The sequence below is a fragment of the Pongo pygmaeus genome, chromosome 9 (genome assembly GCF_028885625.2).
Source record: "Pongo pygmaeus isolate AG05252 chromosome 9, NHGRI_mPonPyg2-v2.0_pri, whole genome shotgun sequence".
Classification (NCBI taxonomy): Eukaryota; Metazoa; Chordata; class Mammalia; order Primates; family Hominidae; genus Pongo; species Pongo pygmaeus.
In genome coordinates, this window is record NC_072382.2 from 120,019,698 (window position 1) to 120,033,418 (window position 13,721).

At 39.2% G+C, this 13,721-nt stretch overlaps 1 protein-coding gene across 2 annotated transcripts; it reads right to left on the reverse strand.

Annotated features, from left to right (window-relative positions):
* Window positions 1–7: 7 nt before the first annotated feature.
* MPZL2 (myelin protein zero like 2) lies at window positions 8–13,149 on the reverse strand. Of its 2 annotated transcripts, none has more exons than XM_054439446.2 (6): window positions 11,767–13,149; window positions 10,607–10,773; window positions 10,114–10,324; window positions 7,734–7,881; window positions 4,898–4,973; window positions 8–2,899 (listed from the first exon to the last, which is right to left on the reverse strand). In XM_054439446.2, the coding sequence occupies exons 1-5, from the start codon at window positions 11,819–11,821 to the stop codon at window positions 4,910–4,912; spliced, it is 645 nt and encodes a 214-aa protein (XP_054295421.1). In that variant the 5' UTR covers window positions 11,822–13,149; the 3' UTR covers window positions 8–2,899; window positions 4,898–4,909. The 2 variants fall into 2 exon arrangements, with proteins under 2 accessions (XP_054295421.1, XP_054295420.1); XM_054439445.2 differs by having other exon boundaries at window positions 8–2,824; window positions 11,767–12,060.
* Window positions 13,150–13,721: the final 572 nt, after the last annotated feature.

A 13,721-nucleotide genomic window follows, 5' to 3' on the forward strand; every position in this document is an offset into this window, starting at 1 on the left:
CAGGGCAGGAGGCCGAGAGACAACTTAAATGGCGACCCGAAGTTACCATAGGAACCTGGCTTCTTTCCAGAACCACACCTGGTTTCACTGACCAGAGATTTATTAACTTTCAGGCGGGAGCTAATTGCTCTCTTGCTTGAAAATGAAGTAGGCTACAGACTTGGAATAATTACAATTTTGTTTTTATGGAATTCTGCAGAACTAAATAATTTTGATGCTCTGACTGCATGTCAGACATCGTTTTTACGTCTCGAGATTTAGTTGAAGGTTCTCAGAATACACTCCCGTAAATTTAGAGTTCAGAAACACCTGGGAGATCATACAGTATAGGTAAATATATATTAGGTGCTTGTAGTAATATGTGCCCAAGCCTCATTGGTTGGTGTCCTTTTTAGTCTAGGTATTACAGCATCCAAAATTGGGTGTTTATTAAATTACTTTTGGCAGTGGCAATGATGATCAAATCATTACAGCCTGTATTAGAGGAAAAGGGGAACTGGGATTTGTGTGTCTTTGGTTGGAAAAGTAAGAAAGTTATGTTATCACGGTACTTGAAGTGAGATGGCGTCACATACTTCTGAAAAAGAGATGGTACAGCAAGTACGCTGCTTTAATAATGAGTAAGCCTCTTCCCTGGAAATTGCCACATGTTAATGAAAGCAGGAGGAGAATAAAAGTATGCTTTCACTTTGGGGAAGAATTAATAAGTTCCCATTTTTCAATTTCCATTCCTTTACTAGACTTGAAAGCCAGTAGTTTTCCCTATTAAAAGTGTAATGCAAAGTACTAAATAGAATCTTTGATACTTTTCTTTGAAAGAGCCCTCAAACTAAGTAGTGCTGTTATGCCCTATTCCCACCTATCCAAAACAATGTGAAAATTCTGTGGAAATCCGTATACTTCTGTTTACCCAGTAGAAACTAACTGTATCCATTATTGACTTGCAGGTTGTCTCTACTAAGAAAACTTTTTGGTAAAGATCAAATATATATCCATCTGTTTTCCCTGCAGTGTAGAACTTCTAGATATGTATATACACAAATTATATAATTGATAATTCTTTATTACTAAAGGTTTATTTACATAGTATTTAAGGCATAATAAAAAATAAATTACAATACAAAATTGCTCTTTAGGAAGGAGACACTAAACAACAGGCCCATATTACCCCTTGACTATTTAGCCAAGACATAAGCTACAAATTTTGCTGGAAAAACTGTCCATACATTTTTAACTACTTCTTCATTATTCTTATGGACCATCATCCAGGACATCTGTTTGAAGAAATATCCAGTTATAATATTTTCAAAGGTTAGAATTGTGAAGAAAACATATAAAATGTGATTAAAGGATATATAGCCTTCAGATGTAATTTACAGTTTTAAAATTGCATTTTAAAACTTCGCTTTTTTAGACAGTATAAAAGGCAGAATGAGACAGATATGTAATAAATTTGAGAATTGAGGTTCATATGTAAGTCATACAATTTTTTAAAAAATAGTATTGGAAAAATATCAAGGTCTATACATTTAAATACAGATAATCTGTTTGAAAATTCCAGTTTGTTAAAAGAAATAACATCTGCAGTCCAGTCGATTAAAAACTGAAAATATCAATCTGTAAAGATTGATCTTGAGCCTAAACTTTTAGGTGTTTTCTATCCTTTGAACAAATGCTTCTGTATCTTAAGCTTGGAAAGACACTGGGAAACTAAACACTTAAAAGGCACTTTTCTTTCAATAGCCCACTTATAAAGTTTGCTTTATCTACCAGTACAGGGGAAAGAAAGAATAAAGTTGGTTTTATTCCATTTAAAGTAGTTTTGGTATTTCTTTGCTCCATACCAAAGTCTTCCTCCCCCAAAATAAACAAGTGAATTAGAATTAAAAAAAAAAAAAAAGAAAAAGAAAAAAGTTAATAATTTCTTCTAGTTCTCAGAGTTTTATATGAGACTGTACAAAATTATCATCATTTAGGGTTGATTTTTTTCACCAGTCCTGAATTTTCAAACTTGGAATGTACTGTTTCACAATCTTTTTATTAAACTGCTTAATGATTCCAGTCTGCAAATGAGCATAGACTTTGCTCTGTTGTTATAGATCATTGAATTGAGGGGGAAACATAGTAAACTAAACAGTCTGTCACTGCTCATGAAAGACCCACATTGTTGATTACTTTTCCCAGCACAGAAGAAAAGTGACAAGTGATTCATCCTGCAATGGCATCTGCCAATCTTTTCATATCTATGTAACCTTTTGTAGTTACTGTGTGATTTAGCGTTGTGCTATTGTAAATCTTGGACTAATTAACAAAACAACAAAAATTTATCACCTGGAATATTGAAAGAAATTCAATAAAACAAGATGTGTTTCATAGTTAGGGAGAGACATAAAAATAAAAATGTCATTTAACAGTTTGAATTTAGGATTTCCTGTTAATCAGAAACACCGAGGAGGCTTAGCTCACCTTTTAATTGAGAATATGGGAAGGAAAGAGAGTAAACATATTAACTTTAGTAGCAGAAATGCTGCTAAAAGAAATACATGAAAGGAAATACAACAGACAAATTGGCTTTTATCCCCTTTGATACCAATATATGTGTATACAAGTCATAACACTATAAGTAGTGTCTTAAGGGCAAAAATGTAGCTTCTTGTTTATAAAACCTAATGAGCACTTGAAAAAATTTACACTCTGAAATTAAATAAGACCTTAATAATGAGGCTGTGTATGATTGGTGATATGGAGGAGTACTGTGCTGGCTCCAGAGGGATGTTGCTTGTCTAGGTATATGCTGCAGAACTGGTTGGAAAACGGGTCACAACTGGAAAAGCCAAAGAAAAGTTTCCATTAACCTCAAGAAATACTAGGGTTCTTGTTCTTGGAAATCATCAGCTTCCTAAAACACAAAACAAAAGTTTAAATGGATAATATATTTGAAAAGCGTACAATAGGAATACTTGGCATTATGAATTACATATATGTTATTAGAAGGAAAATATTCTGAGGGAAAGTATTCATATTCTCCCCCAATTTAATTTTTAAAAGAAGTTTCCTAATCCTTATTACATAATTTTCAGAGTTAGTATCCTTAAATCATAGCCTCTAAGTACCTTGCATGGACACTTGGATGACCCACAACTTGTTCACACACATGCATTCCATATTCTCCCCACTTCTCATTCTCATTACAAACAAAATCAGACATATAGAAAAGTAGAGAAGAGAGTATGTGGAATTTACCCATCCCTTAAATTCATTAATTCATTCTTTTCTTTTCTCCCCTCATCTCCCCCATCACCTAATTCTGAAGCCTTTTTTGTTTTATTTGCTTTTTTCCTATGCTTTTAAAGTAAATTGCTGACATTTACCCCAAATGTATTGGGGTACATTTTCTTTATAACTACAATACCATCACTATACCTAATACAAACTAACAATAATTCCCTAATATTATCCATATATTTAACATTTTCATATTCAAGACTTTCCCAATTGCCCCTCCAAGCTTTTTTTTTACAACTAGCTTGTTCACACTATTATTCATCCAGTTGGGGATCACACATTGCAGTTTGATTGTGTTCATCTCTTAAGTTTCTTTTGATCTAAAACATCTCCCATATTTATTTTCCATGACCCCACCTTGTTAGATAATCCCCTTAACTTTAAAAAGACAATAGCCGTTGGTTGGTAAAAACTCCCTGATGTTAATTTTGGTTTTCTGGTTTTACAATACAATCATTTTTCTCCATATTCTATTTTATAAATCCTTGAGGTATTTCACTGGAGCTTTAGCCTATAAAAATGTGACCCTCTTTGCAACTAATAATGGTCTATAAAAAATTTTCTCCCGTGTAACATAGCCAGAGTTTTACAGGATAAAGTCATTAATATCAAGAACTTTCTGATGAGCATAAAATTTAAGTTTGCATGTCTGGATTTATAACATCTAGAAATTAAATGTATGGACCTATTTCAGAGAATGGGAGAAATTCTGAGCATATGAAAAATAAATTGGCCTGGCGCAGTGGCTCATGCCTGTAATCCCAACACTTTGGGAGGCTGAGACAGGTGGATCGCTTGAGCTCAGGTGAGACCAGCCTAGGCAACATGGCGAAACCCCGTCTCTACAAAAAGTACAAAAATTAGCTGGGTGTAGTGACGCGCACCTGTGGTCCCAGCTACTTGGGAGGCTGAGGTAGGAGGATCACTTGAGCCTGGGAGGGGGAGATTGCAGTGACCCGAGATCGCACCACTACACTCTAGCCTGGGCAACAGGTTGAGACCCTGTCTCAAAAACAAAGACAAGAAAAATAAATTATCCTACTTTTTAAGCCTGATGAACCTGAAAACTGGAAAAATAAAATTATACACTACTAAAGCTGGATTCATTTCATGTAGTTATTAGTGCCAATAACTAAATGAGAGGAGTTGAAATCAATTCCAAATAGTACAAAAACTCTCCTGTAAAAACTGCCAGATATGTCTATTGAGTCACTCTCTTAATACCATAATTGGTTTACAATTAAAAAAAAAACAGAATAAGCAGATACTAATCTTTGGATTTAAAAAAGATTTATGTACTTGTTGAATATTTATTAGTAGTAGTAGTAATAAATATAACCCCGAAGCCACAAATAACCTTAGGATTCTCTCAGCTTTAATGGCAGTAGAGTCCAGCTTCTTAATCTTTTGCACAAAATACACTCGAAGGAGGAGCTATCCATAAGACTAATAGAAGACTTTTGTCTCCCTGACCCAGCTCCTCTAATTTCATATGGGAAACACCTAACAGCCATAAAGTGATCTGGGACACTTTATGTCCCAGATGGACATAGAGATGGGCCGGACATGTCAGAAAGCTGAAGAAAGAAATCAACCTATTTGTGAACCTTACCATCTAAAATTCTTAGTCTGTGTCTTCTAAATAAACAGAGACCTTTTTCTCTTGGTTGAGCCTTTCCTCTTCTTTTCTGTAACAAAGAAGCAGAAACCAAATGTCAGGTGAACAAGACAAGAAGCAAGTAGGTAAATCCCACAGAAGCTTCAGGTAAGGTATTTTTCCCCCATATTTTTGGAAGAATTACATGCACTTGGGAGTAGATTGAAGTTTACACAGAGCTAAACTGGTGCCATCTAATTAATAATATTCACACCTCTGAACTTAGAGACTTTTCAGAATGTAAGGGAATACAGTTTGGGTTCTGATTCGGGAACTCCAGAGTTTTAAAGCAGACACCTTATTTTATCATTAGTATCCCACCTCTAATTTATATTTGTTATTCAAAAATAAAAAATAAAAAGTTTTGTGTTGACCTAAGTCATCTTTATTGATTCTATTCAAACTAGAACCTCAGAGTTGTGTTTGTTTAGGCTTCTTAAAATCAGTTCTGTTTGGCTGGGCGCAGTGGCTCACACTGTAATCCCAACACTTTGGAAGGCCAAGGCAGGTAGATCACTTGAGATCAGGAGTTCAAGACCAGCCTGACCAACATGGTGAAACCCCATCTCTACTAAAAATACAAAATTAGCTGGGCATGGTGGTGCATGCCTGTAATCCCAGCTACTTGGGAAGCTGAGGCAAGAGAATCACTTGAACCCAGGAGGCGGAGGTTGCAGTGAGCTGAGATCGTGCCATTGCACTCCAGCCTGGGCAACCAGAGTGAAAGTCTGTCTCAAAAAAAAAAAGGTCTGTTTATTTCGGTAAATATTTATTAAGGAAATGAGATAAATGGTGCTGGAACAACTAGATATCCACATGCAAAAGAGTGAATTTGGACTTCTGTCTCAGCCATGTACAAAAACGAACTCAAATCAAAGATCTAAATGTAAAAATTAAGACTATAAAACTCTTAGAAGAAAACAGCCATAAATTTTCATGATCTTGGGGATTAGGCAGTGGTTTTTTAGATGAGACACAAAAGCACTAGCAGCAAAAGAGAAAAAATAAACTGGACTTCATCAAAATTTAACTTTTGTTCTTCAAAGGACACTATGAAGAACATGAAAAGACAACCCACAGAATGGGAAAAAAATAATTGCAAGTTGTATATCTGATAAGGAACTAGCATCCCTTAAATAACTCTTACAGCTCAACAAGAATAAGTGAAATAATGTACCCCATATTAAAATGGGCAAACTCTGAATGTATGCATCTCCAAATAAGATATACAAATGGACAATAAGAACATGGGAAGATGCTCAACATCAAGTCATTAGGAAAATGCAAATCAAAACCCCAATGAGATACCACTTCACATCCACTAGATGGCTTCATATAGTTTGGATATTTGTCCCCGCGCAAATCTCATGTTGAATTGTAATCTCCATTGCTAGAGGTGGGGCCTGGTGGAGGGTGTTTGGGTCATGGGAGCAGATCTCTCATGGCTTGGTGCTGTCTTCAATAGTGAGTGAGTTCTCACAAAATCTGGTCGTATAAAACTATGTATCACCTCCCCCCAACTCTCTCACTTTGTCCTGCTCTCACCATGCAAAATGCCTGCTCCCATTGTGCCTTCTGCCATTGGTGAAAGCTCCCTGAGGCCTCCTCAGGAGCCAACCAACATTGGCGCCATGCTTGTACATCCACAGAACCATGAGCCAATTAAATCTCTTTATAAATTACCCAGTCTTAGGGTTTCTTTTTTTATATAGCAACGCAAGAACGGCCTAATACACAGTTATGATAAAAAAAAAAAAGACAAATGAGTGTTGAGGAGGATGGGGAGAAATCAGAACCCTCATATATTGCTGATAGGAATGCAAAATAGTCCAGCTGTTTAGAGACAGTCTGGCAATTCCTCCAAAAACTAAACAGAGTTACCATAAGACCCAACAATTCCACTTTTAGGAGAATTAAAAACATATGATCTACACAAAAGCTTGTAAATGAATGTTTATAGCAGCATTAGTCACAATAGCCAACAAGTAGGAAAAACCTAAATGCCCATCAATTGAATGGACAAACAATATGTGGTACATTCATACAATGGAATATTATGCAGTCATAAAAAGGAAAGAAATACTAATACATATTGCAACAAGGATGAGCCTTGAAAGCATTATGCTAAGTGAAAGAAGCTGGGCATGAAAGACCACGTATTGTATGATTCTATTTAAATGAAATGTCCAGAATAAGCAAATCCATAGAGACAGAAAGTAGATGAGTAGTTGTCAGGGGCTGGTAGGAGGGGATAATAGGGAGTGATAGCTAGGGATATGGGGTTTCTTTAGGGGAGGGAGTTTAAAAAGGTTCTGCAATTAGTGATGATTGCTGCACAACTTTGTGAACATGAAAAGGGTAAATTTTATGGTGGGTAAATTTTATCTCAATTTTAAAATACATTTAATGAACACCTGCTATCAGCACAACAGACTTTCCTAAGCCCTGACTCATAGTGGCCCTGCTGACTGCCTAGCCCAGTGGTTTTTACAAATGTATGCTTCACTTTAAACATAAGGGATTTTTTAGAAAAGCTTTACATAGCAGATTTTTATAAAATCAACCCCCCCACATAGTAAAGAAATCCCATAAAGAAATATTTTGTAAAATTAAGAAAACTTTTGTAAAGTTACTAGTTCATACCTAATTTATCTGTCCTGCAAATGTGAATTCTTTTATATAGGATTTACTTAAAGGGAAAAACATCTGTTCAGCAACTATTTAGCCCATTGCAAAATACCAAGAGTCGCCATTAGAGTGTTAGAACTTTCCCAGAACTGCCCAGCCTTACGATTTTATCTCCACCACTTTATGAGCTCTTTCGGCCCATCGCTTTTTCCGGTAATGCTGGAAGAGGACCACTACAATTACTATTATGATCATCAGTGCACAGGCAGAGCCAATGGCCAGAGCCAGGAAGTGGATCTCAGAGAAGCGTACTGTAAGGAGAAAAAGATCAAATTAGGGTTCTAAAAAGAAGAGGACTACAATGAAATCTAATGACATAATAGGGATGCATTTAATCAATAGATGGAATCTTCCTTTATCCTACCTTTATGCATAAAATACTATATTACCTTGTAAGTCCTACTAGCAATAGAAGAACCATACACATACTTTAGTTGTTCTCAAAGTGTGGTCTTCGAAGTAACAGCAACAATATCACTTGAGAACATGGAAATCTTAGGCCCCACCCCAGACCTACTGAATTAGAAACACTAGAGGTGGGGCTGAGCAATCTGTGTTTTAACATGTCCTCCAGATGATTCTGATGCAGCTTTGAAAACCACTGGGTGGGTTGAACTACCTGTGGGGTAAGGTTTTTGCTAACCTCATCAAACGTAGTGCCCAATCCATTTCTCCCTGACTTCTCACCACTTTCACTCAGTCAGTCATTTATTCAGATTTATTAAGGGCCTACTACATGCCTGGCACTGTGATAGAAATGCAGAGCCAAAAAAGACATCACCTTCAAGGAGCTCATGCCACTGAGAGGATAGGAAAGTAAATCGGAAGCTAGTCTAGTGGATAAATGATGGAAAAGGGAAACCAGAGGGAAGGTCCCCTAAGCCACACTAGAGTCTGTGAACCCTGGTTCTCTTGTCCTTTAGCTTGATTTCTGATTATACTTCCATAAGCCCTCAGAGCGAGAAAGGACATTAGAGAATGTCTAGCCCAGGATTCCCAGCCTTGACTCTATGAAGGAGAATGGGGAAGAAGATGGAAGGTAGTCTGCAAGCCCACAGAATCCATGTCTCATTTTGTATGTCTCCATTGTTTTATGGGAAGTAGGGCCATGGCTTTCATTTGATTCTCAAAGAATAATTACCCACATATGTTTAAGAACCACTGATTTTTTGTTTGTTTAACCTGTTCATTGTGCAGATGAAGAAACAGGTCCAAAACCATTACATTACTTCTTTCAGTACTCAAATGACTTCTGCAAGGTCACACAGCCCTCTATTGGTGGGGCGTTGAGAAATGGTTTTAAACTGTACTATGAATGAAAGGAAATCATACCACTGCACAGGCTTATATGTTTGGAGTAGTGTTGGTTAAGAGCACACACCAGAGAGCACTAAGTTGAAATACCTAGCTGTGTGATTTGAAGTAATTAACTTCTTTGAGCCTCAGTTTCCTCATGTATAAACAGAGATAATGATATTCATCTCTTGAGTTCTTAATAAAAAATAAAATAATTCATGTAAGTTGTTCCTTGCTGTGCCTATACAAAATAAACACTCAGTGTATGGTAGCTGTTAAGTACAATTCAGAGGTTGGGACATATTCACATTTATTATCTCATTTTATCCTCACCATGATCCTCACTGTGTTATTCTCACTTTACAGATGAGGCAAATAAGACTTATTGATAGCTGGTAAATGGTAGCAATGACTCAAACCCAGATCTACAACTTGTAAGTTTCATGTACTTTGCTCTTTGTTGCTTGGCATGGTTTTCCAGATTGTCCTTTACAGGGATGCAGACAATACAATGCACCAATTTAGAGCACAGTTTTAGACTCAAAGTTGATTGGGTTTGAGTACTAAGTTACTCCATTTATCAGCTACATGACTCAGGGCAAATGACTTAACCTCTGTGAGCCTCGTTTCCTCATTGGCAAGATGGGAGGCATTAAATGCACAATAAACTGATGAGATATGTAAAGATTAAATAAAATGTGTCATGTAAAGCCCCTGACATTTGGGAAGTACTCAGTAAGTGTTAGCTACCATTATTAGTACCTGCCTCCTAGAGTGGTGTGGGGGTTCAGTGAGATAGTGTATGTCATGCACTTGTGACGTTGCCTAGCATTAGAGTAGGTACTCAGTAAGTATCTCGAATAAATGAGTGAGTGAACAGACCTATTGTAAGCCTTTTATCAAAGAATTGCTCCCTGTCCCTTTCACAATCTCAATGCCATTTTTGTAACGGATTCTCTGAGTTCCTTTGCTTTACTTTCTGTTTCTTTCCACAGCCAAACAAAGCCTTTCTCTTTTTACCCCAGAACTCTTCAGTCTCCCTCTGAGGCTCCCAGTTCTGAAGGGCTAGTCCCTCTCTCTATCCATCACAAAAGATTGTCCCTCTCTCTCAGCCTTAACAAAGATTGCCCCTTTCTTTTCTACAAGCTCTCATCCTTTCCAAAACCACTGTTCCCTGCATAACCTACCAGTGTGCACGACACTGAGCCGGATCTCCCCTATCACCCCATCAACATCAGGTGGGTTCTTCACTTGGCAGGTGTATGTCCCATTGTCGTCGAACTGCAGTTTCCAGAGAAAGATGGAGGCATCATACCGCTCAGGGTTCCCATCCCAAGACACCCGGTCCTTAAACCGCCCACTCATGGGTTGGAAGGGATCTATGTGGTAGTAGAATACCTAGAGAGGGGAAATGGCAAAAGGTCTTCTTACTCAGCACCCAGGCAAGGAGGCCAAGATGGTGGGAACAGAAGTGAAACGCCAGCAAACCCAACTGTCCTGTCTGCGGCTCGGTCACTTGCTTTCCCCTTCAATGGCCTCTCAGTCTCTGTCCCAAGAATTGTTTCCGAGCTTAACCTTGTGCTTGCTGCTAAGAAAAATACTGGAAGGGAAAGGAGAAATGGACTGGCTTATTATTTCCCTAAACAAGAGTACCCTGGAAAATGACGATAATCTACTTACAAACTGCTCAGGTCCCCCATCTAGAGGACGAAAATTCCAGGTCACTGTTAGAGCATCACCCACAGGGGCAAAGCTGGAGAAAGTGCATTTTAACCGAGCATCTGTCCCATTAACAGCCTCCAGCACCCGGGAGGTATAAATTTCCACAGCTGCTATAGGCCAAATAGCTGCAATGAAAAAGAAGAAAAAGAAGGGTTAACAGGGGATGTAGTATTGTGAGAACCTCTGCTGACACTTCCAAAATAAATATCTGAGTAACACAAAGTAAAGTGAAACTGAGATGCCCCAGCTCCCAAACTTACTTCACCCAGAATCTACATACTCCTACCAGTATGCAGCCTGGACCCTCCCATTCCATGTGACAACTAAACTACCACACAGCAAGCCTTCGTAGTGCTCTTACTTTCTCCACAGCATGATAGCCTCGCCTCGTGGTACTGACTTCAAAACTGTTATAACAAACTACAAACATCCACAAATAGAATTGAAAGCATAAACAAAAAATTAAAATGAATCATAACATTGATTAGACCTATACATTATGTATAGACCTTGCATTATGTATTGTATGTAAAGTGGTCTCCTAGCAGGTAACTTTTCCAGATGGGTCCTTATGTGGATTTCGTACTGTTACTAGTCTATTACAGAAACTGAATTAATCAACTCCAGACAGCTTATGTTTGCCTGCACCCCTAGAACCTTTGTACCACGTGGCATTTTTTTTACCTTGATATTTACATTTAGAATGTGTGTGTTGGGGCACTTTCAAAATCACAGCAGGTCTCTCTCTAACAATCTCCACTTTCCTGGTGTTGCTGAGAGTCACAGAAAAGACCCACACACAGAAATCCAAATGCCAAGTCCTGCCAGCAGTGGGAGGTTGAGAACAGCCACACACAAAAAAATGGCATGTAACCTGAGATTAGAAAGCCCTCTCTGTGCCTGAATCACTGGCAGCTGAACACACCTAAACCTGTTTGTCCAAGAGCAGTTCTCCAAAAATAGTCCACCAACTTTGGTTTCAGTAAAACCCAAAGTAAAACAAACTATCTGTGGCTCAGACTCCCAAACAAAAGTCTTGCAACTTCTAAGACAATTAGCTAACTTTATAGAGTGAGCAGTGAAGGAGGAAACGCTGAGAGAAGCCCGCCGGCTCTTACCTGTGAGCTGTATGCCAAGAAGAAGCACCGCACGAGTAGAGCTCTTGCCATACATGAGGGAAACCCAGCCTTGGCCCCAGAGACCAGACCGGGCAGACCAAGGGCTCCAACACCCTGCCAGGGCCACTCCAGGAGGAGCAAGCACCGCGTTTTCCCAGAGAGAGGAGTTTGAGTTGAGTTCCTCACCTGTGCCTGTGACTCAGCCCGCTCTGCCTGTGCACTTTTCTGAAATGAAAGGTGGGGCCTCAGCTCCCAATGCCCTCCTTCCTTTCCTCTCTCCCGCCCTCTACACTAACGAGCATGAGCACGTCTGCACAAAGGTCCCAAACTCCTGCAGTCCTCTCTTTACTTTCAGTTAATCTGACTGGGCTCTGGCCTCTAGATGGCCTCGGAAACAGCCAGAGGAGGTGGTGCCGGTCTGAAATGTCCCAGACTGTTATGGGTTTGGCCCTCACACGCCCCTTTAAAACAGGCTTTAGGCTTGCCTGGGAAGTGAATGTTGAAACTGTCCTGCAGTGATTCCACTTCTCAAAGCACCACCCCAGGGCCACATTCACCTGGGACTGGATTCGAAACAATTTCAAAATGGGAGTCGGAATTCCTCAGGACCCTCTGTGGACAAAAAGCTGATACCCTTGTTACCACAAGGATTCCTGCACTTCTTCTAGTTTGTAGCTTTCCAGGAGACCTGGCAGAAACAAACCAATCAAATCTCCACGCTTAACAATCCTTTACCTTTGAAGAATTTAAAAACAAATCAGGACACCATCCCTGCTCATTCACCCTGCCATCCGAGTGCAATCTACAAAGTGCTCTCCTGCTGATTGTTTCATCTCCATAACACCCCTGTGAAGCATTCCCATTCTACCAGTGAGGACGCTAAGAACCCGAGGAAGGTAAATGATTTGCCCAAGGTCGCACAGCTACCATGTGGCAAAACCAGAACTTTTCTTAAAAATCTAGTGTTCTTTCCACCAAATAACAGCTAATATGAACAATCAGACATGGGGCTCTCAAGGAAAAGGTTTTCATGATAACTTTGTTGTGCCTCGGATTTCATCTGTCATTTTTTGAATAGCTAAATGACTGAGAAGTCTAAAGAGCTGAGGAATCCAAACGAGAAAAGATGCCTCCTTGTCTGGAAAGAGGGTGGGTCATCGTTACAGATTAATGAAGCGGCACGGAAACATCGGTAGGAGGGGGATGAAGATTACACATGCAGTTAAGAAGTAGGCTGGGCTGAGAATCTAACCCTGAAAAAAGACAGATTGCCTTTATCCCTGGATTAGCAGTCTAGAAACCCTTCAGTCACTCATAAAATCTTCTAGCTGAATCCAGAGCAGAAAGGGTGGCAGGAACAAGAGAAGGTGGCAGGCTGAGTAGAAAAAAATAAAACATCATAAAGAGGGAAGAAAAGAGAAAATTCTACCAAAAGAGAGGAGAATGCAGAAGTGCAGAAAACAGAAAACAACAGGAGAAAGATGACATGGGCATGGAGCAAAAACAGGTAGACAACCACAAAAATCCATTGTGCTGGAACTCAGAAAACAGAGGTGGCCCCAAATGCAGACCAGCTGTGTGCTAGTGAAAATCTGTTAGCATGGTGAGAGTTTCTGAAAACTGTGTGGCATCTTTGTCAGCTTCTAGTTCAGAAAGGGACCTAAAATCAGTCTGCTGGGGGAACATTTCAGATGGTGGTGAGGAAGGATAAGATACAGCCTTTCTGGTATGTAGGTCAGAAGAGTTCAGCTCCAGGACCCTGAAAGAAAGAGTTAAGGAAACTTGATGTTGGTTGGCTTCCAACTTTGCAGGGAAATACAGCTACAGAGGAAGGAGAGGTAGAGCCAGGATTTTGAAGTCTACAGCAAATTGCGAAAACTGGTGAGAGGTAGAGTTACCAAAGAGCTCAGGGATGCAGTGAAAAGCAACAGGAGAAGAATCAGGGCAGGAAGAAC

Bases quoted from the DNA above. Each gene is read 5' to 3' on its own strand.
- MPZL2 (XM_054439446.2), bottom strand. From the start codon at position 11,821: ATGTATGGCAAGAGCTCTACTCGTGCGGTGCTTCTTCTTGGCATACAG. The intron at 7,882-10,113 runs GTAGGTTATGCA...TTCTCCTTACAG, and splicing joins GCTCAGTGTCGTGCACACTG to TACGCTTCTCTGAGATCCAC. The intron at 4,974-7,733 runs GTAAGGCTGGGC...TCTTTGTTACAG, and splicing joins AAAGTGGTGGAGATAAAATC to AAAAGAAGAGGAAAGGCTCA.